The sequence below is a fragment of the Aptenodytes patagonicus genome, chromosome 1 (assembly GCF_965638725.1).
Source record: "Aptenodytes patagonicus chromosome 1, bAptPat1.pri.cur, whole genome shotgun sequence".
In the NCBI taxonomy this organism is placed as follows: Eukaryota; Metazoa; Chordata; class Aves; order Sphenisciformes; family Spheniscidae; genus Aptenodytes; species Aptenodytes patagonicus.
Genome location: NC_134949.1, coordinates 193,098,850 through 193,112,690, shown reverse-complemented (window position 1 = coordinate 193,112,690; position 13,841 = coordinate 193,098,850). Strand labels below are relative to the sequence as shown.

Sequence of the window (13,841 nt, the reverse complement as noted above, 5' to 3'; positions counted from 1 at the left end):
GTCCCCCCCGACTCCATCCGGCACAGCTAGGGGCGAAAGGAGCGGCCCCCCCCGCCTTCCCCAGGCACCCCGGCGGCACAAGCAGGCTCGGCCCTCGGCCGCCACCCCCGCGACCCACGCCGGCCCCTACCCGCCCCGGCCGCCAGTCGGCCCGGCGCTAGTTTCCGGTGGGACTTTGTGCCTCGGCATTTCCCTTCCCCTCCTTGGCTTAGCTCGGCCCGGCCCGGCCCGGCGGCGGCGGCGGTCTCACCGCGGCCCATGCAGTCGCGAGTGCTGTGCCTGGGTGGCGGGGCCGGGGGCCCCGCTGCGCGCAGGGTCCGCCTGCTCCTGCGGCAGGTGCTGAGCGGCGGCGCGGCCGCGGCGCGGTCCGGCCGCCTGGAGGTCAGGGCGCTGCACGGCTCAGGTAACGACCCGTGGTCCCCCGGGGTGGTCCGGCCCTGGCCTCCCTACAGCATCCCCCTGGCTTCCCTCGCCCCGGCCAACCCCCAGGCCGTGACACCGGGCCCGGGGATGTGGGCAGCCCCGCTCTCCCCTCAGCCAGGCGGCCCGGGGGAGGCCTGGAGGCAGGTTACCACCTTATGGCCTGCTGGTTTGTCCAGTTTGCGCTGCCGTCCCTGTTTCTTCTTATGCTCGTGAGTATTGCGTGAGAGGAAAGGGCAGAGTTCAGCCGCAGACTCGCAGGGACGCTTAGTGTGGCTTTCCGTAGCTTCTCTTTCGAAGTGTTTCACCCGCAGTGAAGCAAGGAGCAGCCCCGCAGCCTGTACCTGTGAGAACTGCTCTTCTCCATCAGTGGGCTTATTACCATCTTGCAGTGCTTTCTGTTTCTGCGTTGCGTGGCTTTGTCCTTCCGCTAAGGCAAAGCCATACCCATATCAGGGGTTGCCAAGGCTGATTCGTGTTTGAGTGTGCCTGCACCGTATGCTAACGAGATAGGGGTTGACCTTGAGCTTGCACATGCTAGGAAGGATGACCTGAACTGTCCTGGAATATCCTCTGGCGACCTTTGAGACAGATGATGGGCCTGTGCAGAGCAGAAGTGGCATTTGGAAAAGGTGACATATGCCTGTGGTAGCTGGCACTTCTGTGGATGAATGCCAAAAGCAATAAAGCTACTAAATACAGAGCGAGTGATGAGCAGCTGTAAATTAGGGAGATAGAATGACAGGAGGTGATTCTGATGGTGGGGTACTCGCTAAAGCTCTTAGTTACACCCCTTTAATACCATTTATCTCCATTTTTTTTTTTTTTTAAACTGTTTATTAGTTGATCAGTTCATTTCTTTAAATATGTGTTTGGTTTCTCAAAGAAGAAAGCCTTTCCTTTCTCAAGAAGGAAGCTTTGAGGAATTGATAACCATAAAATTCCTTCAAGAATTTTTGAATAGAACATATTTTATTTGTGAAAAGCACTAAAAAACCTAGGGTTATTTATCTTAAAACAAATAGGAATAAAAGGGCACAAGTTAACAATGTGTGAAACAAGCACCTGAAGAAGGTAGCTCAGCACTTTTCAGCCCTTTGTTGGGATGAGTAAGCTTAAGAACAAGAAGAAATTCAGCAAAAGGAAAATGGTAGCAAACGCAGTATTACTAAAAATACTTAATAATTTCCATGTGATATGGAATGTAACTGAGTGTAACTTAGCAATATTCATGAATACGCTGTATATGTATATGAATAATAGGAGTATTCCCAGTTACAATCAATGATGGTATTAGTTTTGGTAGAAAGATTTAAATCTCAAAGCTCTAGACAATCTTGTAGTTTATTAAAGGCAGGCTAAGAGATAATATTAGGGATATTTGACCTCCCAGCACCTGAAACATCTCATTCATTATAGTGCTTCCTGTGCTTCTGTGAATTTGGGACCTTGGTATTAGGAATACTATTAATTTTTTGCTTTTTGTTGTGTTTTTTTTAATTAATTTTATTTTAAAGATGATTGCATGTGCTCTTGCAGGCCCTATCACTCCTCTGAGGTTACTGAAGTTACAAAGAGAGATGGTCTGAAATTTTGTGTGCAATACGTGTTTTTGCTATTTTTGTGCAGCTGCTGTAGTTACAAGTCTTGTTGTAAGCAGTGTTGAGGTTGCATGTCTTTTCCCTACTGATAAAGAAATTATTTCTGGAAAGGCTGGAAGCTGTTAACAGACAAGTGTTGTCTACCCAGTAATTCGGATCTGACATCCCTGCCAGATCAGATTTACTGTCTGTGATGGTACCTTTTAAGTGTAAAGGAGAGACTGTTGCCTGATTTTGTCCTGTTACACATGAAGGAGCCATGCTTAGCTTTCCAGCTCTGTCTTTGTAACGCGAATATGGCTTGCTCGTGCACTGGGGCTGTGGAAGAACTGCTAGAGTATCTAGTGGTAAAGTTTAAGAGACATCTCAAAGTGAAAGACAGAGGCACTCAGTGACTAAAGGGTAATGAGGAATATCTAGGAAGGGTTTGGGTTTGCACGATTTATTTAATGAGGGAAACTTAATTTATATGAACAAATGTTGTGGAAGGATGACTATCAGATTAATTTTCAATGCAGGTTTCATGTTTCCTTCCAAAAGACTGAAAAGAATCAAGTTTTTGTAGACTACAGTGCTATTTGCGATGAATTATTATTTTAAACACAGTATGAGCTGAACGAAGTGAAGTTCTATGTAACTCAGTTCACTGACGTTTAATTATTTGAATCTATCTATATGTAATATGAAATTTTTTATAAAGTCTGATGGAATACTCAGTATCAGAGATGCTTTAAGGGGTTGGTGGGAACAAATGCTGAATTTGGTGAAAACTGAAGAGCTGGAAAAATAAAAATCATTGCCAGTCAGATAGTACAGGCAAAGGAAGGTCTCTCGTGTGCTTTGCTGGTCAATGTACATAAAACAACTTACACTTAGTTTATATTATGGTCTACACAAGTAACAAACTTCATTCACTGTTTTCTGCAGCTCTGCCTGTCCAGATTCACTTCCCATGCTTTCCAAAACCTGGTCAGTCCCAGTTCCTAATCAAACCTGTGTTTAAAGCCTAAAAGATCTCAGTAATACATACAAGAGTATCTGCTGGATATAACACAGTCAGTTGTGAAAACTATATCAGGCTTCAGGATCCTGTAATGTTAATCATCAGTGTACAGGATCTAAGAGTGATTGTGGCAAAAATTTATAACCTGAAAGAAGACTATGAATGGGACCATGTGTTTAGAAGGGTTTTCGGGTGGTTTTTTTTTTCCGGGTCTATCACTGTCCAAAGACTAAAGGACTGGTTGATGATGGATGTAAATGCTTTCCAGCACATTCCCTTTTCCGACTTTACCTGTGTCATTATCGTGTTGAAGTTCACATGTTGACAGCTGTGAGTGTGGTTCTAGCAATATTTTTTTCACTGGCAAAACCTATTTAAGAGACTTCGTTCTTTCATCTTTCTCTTAACGTTCCTGCTATTGTTCATTGCCTCCGTAGTTGTACTTAGGGGGCTGCATTGTGGTGACTGAAACGATTCCAGTGATTTGATTTACAGCAAGGCCTTACGAACAGTTGTTGCGTCAGCACAACTGAGGAGGCAGCAAATGGAGATGGGAATTTTCAAAGCCAGTTGTTGTGAAAGTTTGCAGAGTTATGCCTGAGTTATTTCAAATTATTCTAACATTTAAGAGAGAAAAGGTTGGTGGCAAAAAAATAGTGTCATTTATTAGACACACTGATATAGTTGGAAGAAAGGGATGAGCTGTCAGGCAGATAAGCTTCTGTACACTCTTCGGTAGGGTTTCACGGTTGTTCCCATGAGTAGATGTCAGTAAATAGCTTCTGAGTTTTAATATTTGTCGGGTGTTCAAAATTTAAATTTTCCTGTTTAGCAACTGTTACAGTCCTGATACGTGTTAATGTGTTCTGCAAGTCCTGCCCATTTTAATACATAAGGCTGAAGTTGAACCTGCTTGGCAAACTCAGGGAGTCAGGATGGTTGCATAGCAGATGCCATAGTGAATTTAAAGCTGTTTTGTCTATTTTGGTTATCTTTTCAGTATATGGGAAGTTTTAAAAACAGTTCTGTTGATTTTCAGTTGTAGTTTCTTTTTAGTTGAAATACATTATTGAAATTATACTAATGCATTTGATCCCTAAGCTCAGTTTAGAATAGACTGATAGTCTGGCTTTTCTGCACCAAGCAAACTGTACTTCAGAAATCTTCATACAGTTTTACAACACTGTGAGCTAATTTTTCACATAAGTAGCACTGGCCACAGAAGATTTGAAAGGGAACACTGGGGATGTGGTGGGCATCTGTTACCGTATGACTACGAGCGGGTAGTGGATATTGCTTTCTACAGACAGCTAGCAGAAACCTCCCACTCATGGGCCCTCATGCTCATGGGGGATTTCAACCATCCAGACATCTGCTAGGAGGGCAATCTGGCATTGTGCTTGCGCTCTTGGTAGTTTCTAGACTGCTGGTAAAAATTTTGTAATGCACATGCCAGAGAGCCTGGTCAGGGATAACTCTTCACTTCATTGGCTGCTCACAAGTAGGGAAGAACTGTGCCGGTTTGGTCATAGATGGCAGCCTGGATCTCAGTGACCATAACATGACTGAGTTGTGGATCTGCAGGAAGGCTGGGAAGGTGAGCAGCAGAATTAGGAAGGTGAGCAGACTTAAGAACTGCAGGCTTTCACTTATTCAGGAGATTGGGAGGTAGAATCCCTTGGATAACAACTATGAAGAAGAAAGGTGCCCAGGAGAGCTTGCAGATTTTTAAAGAAAACTTAATGACAACTCGGGAATGAACCATTCCACAGTGCAGGAAGATTTGGTATGTCAGCAGGAGGCCTGCTTGGCCAAGCAAGGAACTTCTCAATGAACTAAAACACAAAAAGGGGGCATACAAAAGTGGGAATAAGGACAGACAACAGAAGAGGAGCATAAAAGTGGTATTTAGGGACAAAATCCCTACCATCTGACAAACTGCACATCTTTAGTCCAGAAGGACCTCGATAAACTTGAGGACTGGGCCAACAGAAACGTCAAGAATTTTAAGAAGAAGTATGAAGTTCTGTTACCGGACTTAAGTGTTGCTGTATGTCACTACAGGCTGGGGAGGGACTGGCTGAGTAGCAGCTTTGCTGAAAAGGCTATGGGTTTGCAGTGGATGTGTGGTCAAATATGAGCCGACACCTCATAGCAAATAAGGTGAACCACAGACTGGGCTATATTAGGAGGAGCGTGGGCAACGGTAAAGGGAGGGTTCATCTCTAGAAAGCATTGGTGAGGCTCTGTCTGGAATGCTGTGTCCAGTTTCGGGTTCCCTAGTTCTAGGGAGATATTGAGAAACTGATGGAGTCCACTTAGAATCATAGAATCATAGAATCATTGAGGTTGGAAAAGACCTCTAAGATCATCGAGTCCAACCGTCAACCCAACACCACCATGTCCACTAAACCATGTCCCTAAGTGCCTCATCTACTCGTCTTTTAAATACCTCCAGGGATGGGGACTCCACCACTTCCCTGGGCAGCCTGTTCCAATGTTTCACCACTCTTTCAGTAAAGAAATTTTTCCTTACATCCAATCTAAACCTCCCCTGGTGCAACTTGAGGCCATTTCCTCTTGTCCTATCGCTTGTTACTTCGGAGAAAAGACCAACACCCACCTCGCTACAACCTCCTTTCAGGTAGTTGTAGAGAGCGATGAGGTCTCCCCTCAGCCTCCTTTTTTCCAGGCTGAACAACCCCAGTTCCCTCAGCCGCTCCTCGTAAGACTTGTTCTCCAGACCCCTCACCAGCCTCGTTGCCCTTCTCTGGACACGCTCCAGCACCTCAACGTCCTTCTTGTAGTGAGGGGCCCAAAACTGAACACAGTATTCGAGGTGCGGCCTCACCAGTGCCGAGTACAGGGGCACGATCACTTCCCTACTCCTACTGGCCACACTATTTCTGATACAGAAATACTTGAGGGCTACCAAAATTGTTAGGGGCCTAGATCACCTGATGGCGAGGAGAAGCTGAGGGATCTGGGCTTGTTAGGTTTGCAAGGAGAGGCCTAAGGGTGGAGAAATCTGTGGGCAACTTATAATTATAATTACAGAAATGATTAACTCTACTTAATAGTGGCAGATAATATATCAAGAGGCAGTCATCACAAACTGGGGCTTGGGAGGCTCAGACTGGGCAATAGGACAAACCTTTTTACTAGGAGAGTAGTGCAGCAGGGGAAGAGGTTGGCTAGAAGGGCTGTGGCACATCCATCCTTGAAGGTTTTTGAGACTCAGTCAGCCAGAGCCACAGCTCATCAGATCTCGTCTTGGTGGTAAGCTGATGTTGAGCAGGAAGTTGGAGAAGATGACCGGTATTTCTAAAGTGTTTTGGTAACTGATGAAATGGGCAGCTTAGCACTTCTTTGACATATTAAGCATATTACTAAGAGATATTCTGAAATTCCTATACCAAGTCCGTGTGGTATTAAACATATTTAAAACTGACTTCACATTGTAACACTTTTGTAACTGGGCATCATCAGACTCCCTACCTTCAGGGTATGCTATTGGCCCAAACGAAAAATAGCTCTCTGCGAAGAATGATTGTAAGCTTCCTACATGACCAGGTGTCAGATAAGATTCCATGTTCATGTTGTTGATCTTCTACTAATGCAGAAAAAAGTTCACTTCCTGGGGTAAATACCAAGATTTTGTTTTAATGACACTTTGGACTTTAATCAGTAAAGAAAATCATTAGCCTAAAGTAGACAATTGAAAAATCAAGCATTAGCTTCAAAACTGAAAATTAGAAAAATAGAAGGTGTAACAATAATGTTGAGTAGAAATCGAGTAATATTCAAATTTTATGTTTGAAGTAATTATTTTGGTTTCTTAGAGGGAAAGACTTTCTTTCTTTTGCTCATTAAAAACAAGGGTGACTTAAGTGGATTTTTTTGCTTAGATTGGAGATGGGTTTTGTTGTGTAAACATCCAACTATTTCAGTCAGCAGCAGCTGTCAGTCTGCAGCATCCTGTCAGCAGCAGCTGAGCTCCACCTCATCTGTATGTGAAGGCAGTGGTGGTCACGGAGCAAACCTAGTGAGTGCAGGGAATGGGTTTCTGTCCCTCATACTCATGTGTTTGGGAGGCTGCCAGTACCGATATAAGATGCAGAATAGGTTTCAGTGTTACCCAGTGACTATGTGTAATGTTTGCAGCCATGAAGATGGCCAGTAAGAGCTGGTATGAAATGAGAGAAATAAGTAATTTGTGTAGATAGGGCTGATTTTTTTTTTTTTGTCTGAATAATGTATTCAGAGAAGTTGAGGAAAAAGAAAAAATACATCCTGGGAAGTGTCATTTCTCTTTCTTCAAAATAAGTTGGCTCTTCAAGGATGAGGGCCGACACTCTTTTCTGTGCCCTTATGGAAATGTGCTGGATAAATATCAGTTAAAAGCATCTTTTTTTTTTTTTTTCCCCCTCCTTTCCTTCACATTAGAATTAAATTAAGACCTGGAAATATACATTTGAATATAATACAGATTTTGAACTTTCCTCTAACAGGTGTGATCTTATCACACAGAAATTAATGTTAGCAGAGCTTAGCACCTTCACAGTTTTAATATGCTCTTGCTGTTACTGGCTTTTGAGACCAGATAGATGGTTTGTGTACAAGTGAATGTGTAATACACTAAGATGACTGTTGGGGTGTGTTAATCTCACATAAATTAAGGACTGAAGAGGCCAAAAGGCAATAATTTCAGTCACCTAAAAACTCAATGTTACTGAAGCTTCACTGTAGTGTCTTATGAAAACCCTGATAATATAAAGATTTACACATGAGATTGGAACTGTTTCTGTTGTGCACTCAGAAAACTAAACACACGTATAGCTCTGTGCAGGGTGTTTTCTTTTGCTGTAGGATTTCTTTATTTAAAAAATAGCCACTTCAAATTATTAATTTCCTTCTTTGTTCTTAAGGTGTTATTTCACCAGAAAAATGGCAAGTAGGAGAAATAAAACTTCTTTGTGCTTCTTAAGTTCTTAAACAGATTGCATCTCAACTACAGTTTATCTTCGGATATGACCAGCGTTGCTGTAAATAATTTAAACAGCAGTGGCTTTTTCTTCTCAACATACAGGAAAAAATAGTAGGATTAGGGAATAGTTTCTTCTTGGGAGGGGGAGAGGAGAAGGGGGATAGTTGGTGTGATACTAGCTTTTTAATAGAAGACCAGTCAAAGGTGCCAAGTGCACAATAAAGCTGCATCTTCAAGAAGCCTTCTTACTGAGATTATAACATAAAAGCATCCACAGTGGGTCAGAACAAAGGTCCATCAAGTCCTATTATTCCATATCAGAGAACAATGAGTAGGAGATACTGTGGGAGAATACAAGCACAGGGTGTTCATGCAGGGGTGCCCTGCCAAAGTGCTCTCCCAGCCTCCAGGTGCCTCCTCTGCAGCTCAGGGGCTTGGAGCTGGAGGTGGTGTCTTTCTATTCAGTAGCTCTCAGTGGACTGAGTGGAAGAAATAGGCCTGCTCAACTGAAGAGCCCTTGTCAGTTATCGTAAGAAGCAGATTTAGGTATTAATATTGTTTTCTATCTAAAATGTAGCTCTAAAGAAGAGAGCGTATCGGGTTCAGTGCATTGCAGTTACTGGATAGCTGTATGTGCACGTGAGAATTGCCATTTTGCCAGAGATGCAATTCACACCTGTCTATTCCAGATGCAGTAGGAAGAGCTCGTTGCACGTATTGAGGCTGTTTTCATATCTCCTTGTTTCAGAGTCTCTTCAGGGTCCTGTTATTGGGTCACAATCTTTATGTGATGCCAATTTCTGACCCATATTGCAGGGGCTCTTAAATGACCTGCTTTGTCTATATGTTGTCTGCCCCCTGAATGGGACATCCCCCTTACTTTTTGGATTCTGGCTTATTTGGCACTTGTTTTGTTTCAGCAGCCATATCTCTCTGTGTACATCGGGCACTGCTTGTATCCCACTGTTTTCCCCAAAGACTGTGGTACCTAAGATTACTGTTTTCTGTGGGGGAGATAAGAAACCGGGGCACATCTTCACTGGTTTCCTAAGCAAACCTGATACAGGCTACAAAGTCTCCATCGCAAACCCCGTGTGTATAGCTTTTGTCCACAGTAGCTTGGTAGTAGCTTGTGAGATGGGTTGGAGTATTCATGGGCTATTCCATAATTTTTAGCGGAGTCAAATAATTTGGGATACATGTTCTCAAATTATGAGTCTTGCTGATTTAACACCACCATTTTACCAAGCAGGCTGTTGTCAGTTCCTTGCCAGCTGGTGAAACACTGGAAAGAGTCTGTCCAGGATGACATCTCTGTTCAAAGAGTTTGGAAATGCAGTGGAAATGGAGTAACCAAACATAAGATTTTAAACAAGTACAGAAGAAACAAATGAGACAAGAAAATACAGCCCAGGTGGAAGTGTGTGATAAGCTTAGTGGGCTAATCCCCCCGTGCTCATTTAGCTAGGAAAATAGACTCTGCTGTCTTGGTTTCTTGTTGCTTAAAGTTCTATTAAACACTGCTAATATTTTTGCGTTTTGGACAGATGCAAGCTGGAGGCAACATTTGTCTCTAGGCAGCAACAAACCTGTTAAAAGCTGAATGCCCTGACTGTATGCTAGGGATTTTGTGTGCTCAGCTCTCTCCACATCTTGCATATAGTTCCCTCCCAGCCCATTTTTCATGAAAGTTTGTAGGGTCTATTGATGCCTGGAATATTTGTGGAATTTTTGGACATGATTAGATGTGTTGATCAAGGGTTAGCATGTTATGGACTGACATAAATACCACCAGAAGAGATGCATTTTCCATTTTTCACCTAGACCAAACTCGGTTGTGGGAGGTTTTTTTAGGAAGTACAGGAAATCGGCTAAGGCTTTTCAGTACTGTGCCAATTAAAATTCTCTCCTGTAGATGACATCATGATTCCAATGTATTGAAAAAGTCTGACACCTTGTTGTTTCGGCATCTTGTCCCTACTGTGTTTTGGAAGACTGTATGCATGAAAGAGTATTTACAACTTAAGCTGAGGTGATTTAAGCTAGGAGCTAATTAGTCATATACTCTTGTCTCATTGCATGTTGGCTGGGGAATGGTGAGAAAATAAACTGGCACTAATTTCTGAAGGATATATCAGGCAACCTGCTCTTTTTAGAATGTTAAAATTCTTCCTAGTTGAGCTAATGAGATAGGTGTCAACTTTTGCAGGAAGCAGTGGGCTCCTAGGAGGTTTTCATCAACTTGGAGGCATTTTGGTCAATCCTTTGGCTGTTCCCCAGTGAGAAAGAGTGATTGGAGCTGCAGCAGAAGAAAGGGAAAGGGAGATGATGCTTAGCCAGTAAAATAGTTTTTCTTGCTTTAAAACTTAGAGAAGTGGGCAAGACCCTGGGAGAGCCAAAGCCTAGATTTTACTCCCTGCAGTGGTTGTGTCTGTTGTCCAGTGACTCTTTAAGTTATACAACAGTTTCCAGAATGGGGACCAGGCCCCTAAGCTGTTGCGGGACTTCTTTTTGGAGTGAGCTTGAATGCTTCAGGCTGAAGAGGGCACAGTACTCTTAGGTGCATTTGAACTGCAAATTCAACGAGGGCCAGGAAATGAGCTAAAGCTGTAGACTGCTGCCTAATCATTCGCTTAGCCCCAGCTCTGTTTGGGACCATTCCACTTGGCTCCTGCACAGATCTGCCAGAGAAGGGTGCTTAACTCTAGCAGGGAGGGTGGGAACTGTTTGGTGCTGCTTGTCCTTAGGACCAGGGATGAACCCTTGGCCACCTTTTATTTGGCAGTACTACTGTTGCCTAAGTCTCCCACTTTCTGACAAGCCATTGAAGCACTGTATTGTTGCGTAAAATGTGGGAACAACCACCAGCTTACAGCCTTCTGCCAATATTTTAAGGAAAAACTGGGGGGCTGATTATTTGGATTTCAGGAGCAACATAAAGACCCACTTGCAGGCATGTATGTCAGGCTGCGAATCCCAGTCTCAGCATCGTTAAGACCTTAAATTTGGGAGGAAATCAGCTATAATCCTTTCTTCACCGCTTCCTGTTCGTTGCTGTAGGTGTTTCTCGTCTGCTATAAATCTAGTCCTAAATGGGTAACCTTTCCCATGGGTTGTGTGAGTCATGTCAGAACCGGGGGATTCTCAGTCCTGTGAGATGAGCATAACATCTGGGTATGCTGGAAGAGAACTGCATTTGCAGGCAAAACTAGAGTCACTGCTGACTGAAAGGAGAGCTGCTGTATGTATGGGAGGAGTTTTAGTTGCCTCTGGACAAGCTGCTTCTTCAGCATCTCCCTCTCTGGTTCCTGCATTGGTCTTCCAAACTCTTTGACTCCTTACACGGTGCTGGAGATAGGCAACCATAGACTGGGTCCTCTTGGATGGAGTAGGACAAGGTGCAGATCTACAAAAGGATTTTTAGAGTTGGATCTTGTTCGTGGGCTATGTACTTTCTACATCTCGTTTCTGAGAAAAGCACAAGCACAAGAAACAGTTCCAAAAAACTTGGCCTTGATTCATGGAAAGGTAGTGTAATCAGAGTGCTGTGGCAGAACTGCACCCCTGTGCAACAGTCTTACTCCAGTAATCCTCTCCATTCTCATGCATGCACTACAGTGCCTGTTGGGCAGCGGAGGTGGTGTTATCTTCAGCAACAGTAATGGAAAAAACATAATTTTACTAGAGTCATCTTCGTTTCATGGTCTTAATACTTGTGAACTCATTTGCATGGCCCAGATGGTCTCTTGAAAAAAAAATACTTTGAGTTTGTTACCAGTCTGCAGCTCATTTTCTTGGCTTCACAGGTTTTGGGTGTTGTGCTGTTTTTCTGTGTGACCACCGCTGCTTTGGTGCTCACCCATTTCCTGCCTTCAAACTAGATTTCACTTCTGATTTCCACGAGAAAGTATACAGGGCATGCCCTGCAATTTAATTCAAGCCTGTGGTTACAGAAAGACAGATAAGACAAGCAGGTCCTAGTAAGAGACCAGTAAATAAAATGGCCAGGTGCTCTAGTTTTGGTGAAATCCAGAGCAAGAAATGCTTGAGACCTCTCAAACCTTGGAAAGGTGCCAGGTTCTGCAGCCACACAGTCAGTGCAGGAAGGGCCCACTGACATGAAGATGTGGTTTTATACCTCCAACAGATACTGTTTCAGGCTGCTTGAAAACTCAGGAAAATCATCACCCCTACAAGTGTTTCTCACTGCTAGTTCTGCAGACAAACATGCTGAAGTTTTAATTTCAATAAATCGACTATGGTAGCTGGAATGGGATTCTACAGTGAGCTTGAATTCCATAGCTCCCAACAAAGTAAGTTATGGTTATAACAACAGCAACAAAAGAAAAAAGTCAAGGAATATTAATTAAATGTAAGTTGTCCTGGTACCTGATCTATTGAAAAGCAGCAAAGCCTGATTAGTAAACTAATAGTTCTCAAACACGTTAGAGGCTGCTTTGTGACCATGCAGTCAGCCTTACCACAGCAGGCCTATGATTTAAACTTTACTATAAGGACATTAAACGCTTAAAAAGTATCTGGGAACTAAAAGACTTCTTTTCTCTTTTTTAGGTGATACTGTCACTATTGGAGATGTGTCTTTTAAACTCAAAACACCGAAGAACCCAGAACTTGTTCCGCAGAACTACAGTAAGAATCTGCTTTCTTTTTGAATGAGTTTCAAGGCTTTATTCAAAAAACTTTTACTCACGCAAGTCATCCTGACTTTACTGAAATTATCTAAGAAATATGTTTTGAAAAAGCATGCAATTTGGGGAAGGCTATCTTTGCTGAGTTCTTTACTGTATCTCTGGTTCAGCTGGTTATACGGGAACCTCTTAACTTTGAATGTAACTTGGCCCATTGGTCAGTGGGACAGTAAAAGGATCATTTGTGTACGTTTAAATATTTTGTTCAAAAGGGGTCTCATCCAGCAATTGCTTCTAAAAATAATACAGTAATCTCAAACTGTTTGGTCATAAAACTGTGGCAGTTTAAAATTATCATTCAATTGCAACATGATTATATGTCCTAGGAGTTTTCTGCTGTATGGCAGATGTATGGTGTTTTTCTACTGTGATATTTAGTATTCCCAGATTGTCACGTTATTGTTGTCAGCAAACATACAGATCTTTGCAATCCATCAAGTTAATGAGAAGTCAATTGCATAGTGATAAAAAATGCTATCAAATACTTAGAAAAGACACAGCCAATTATGCACATTAACAATGCGCATACATGTACTTCCAATTAATTCGCATTATGTTTTGATACCTTATTAAAAATGCCACAGATATGCAGCCATCTGTATTTCCTGTTTGTTTGTTGAGAATACCTGCTTCTTGAGCTTTTCTTTTTGCACCCTGGATCAGCAAGTGAGTCATGTTTTTATTGTGGCATTTCCTAGGACAGTACAGGCCAACTATTTCCTGAGGATCCAAAATGATCAGTTGCCATTTGTTCAGCACTTTCATATGTAGGCTGCTGGATGTCCGAAATTTAAATTAAAAAAAAAAAAACACTAACGACTGATTTTTCCACCCAGAAAAATTTTCAGACCAAAACCAAGCACGCATGACTTTCTGAAAGGGTATGTAAGTCTTATACTACGCTTAGACAGGGCCAAGCATTGAGAACTCCCAGTGACTGTCACTGCTGGGCTTGCAAGGTTCTACAGCTGGAAACTGAGTGTAGTCATTCACTTCCAGTGAATTTGCTTTCCAACATGTCTAAATTCATTCCATGACATTTTGAAGCAGACACCAAGAAAACTGCTGGGGCGCTGGTTTTTTTTGGTTTTGTTTATTCTTTTAGAAGGATGGCATTGGTA

General features: G+C 42.7%; 1 protein-coding gene across 3 annotated transcripts in view; it reads left to right on the top strand.

The window, feature by feature from the left end:
- The first annotated feature begins 127 nt into the window (after positions 1–127).
- Positions 128–13,841, top strand: part of VWA8 (von Willebrand factor A domain containing 8) — a 204,454-nt gene continuing 190,740 nt past the window's right edge. Inside the window, exons 1-2 of one of the 3 annotated variants that reach the window (XM_076363301.1) lie at positions 128–167; positions 12,584–12,661. In XM_076363301.1, coding sequence (XP_076219416.1) covers position 12,661 — 1 coding nt within the window. In that variant the 5' untranslated portion in view covers positions 128–167; positions 12,584–12,660. Of the gene's footprint in view, positions 168–258; positions 404–597; positions 633–12,583; positions 12,662–13,841 lie in introns of those variants that run through there. The other 2 variants (XM_076363293.1, XM_076363311.1) reach the window with 2 other exon arrangements.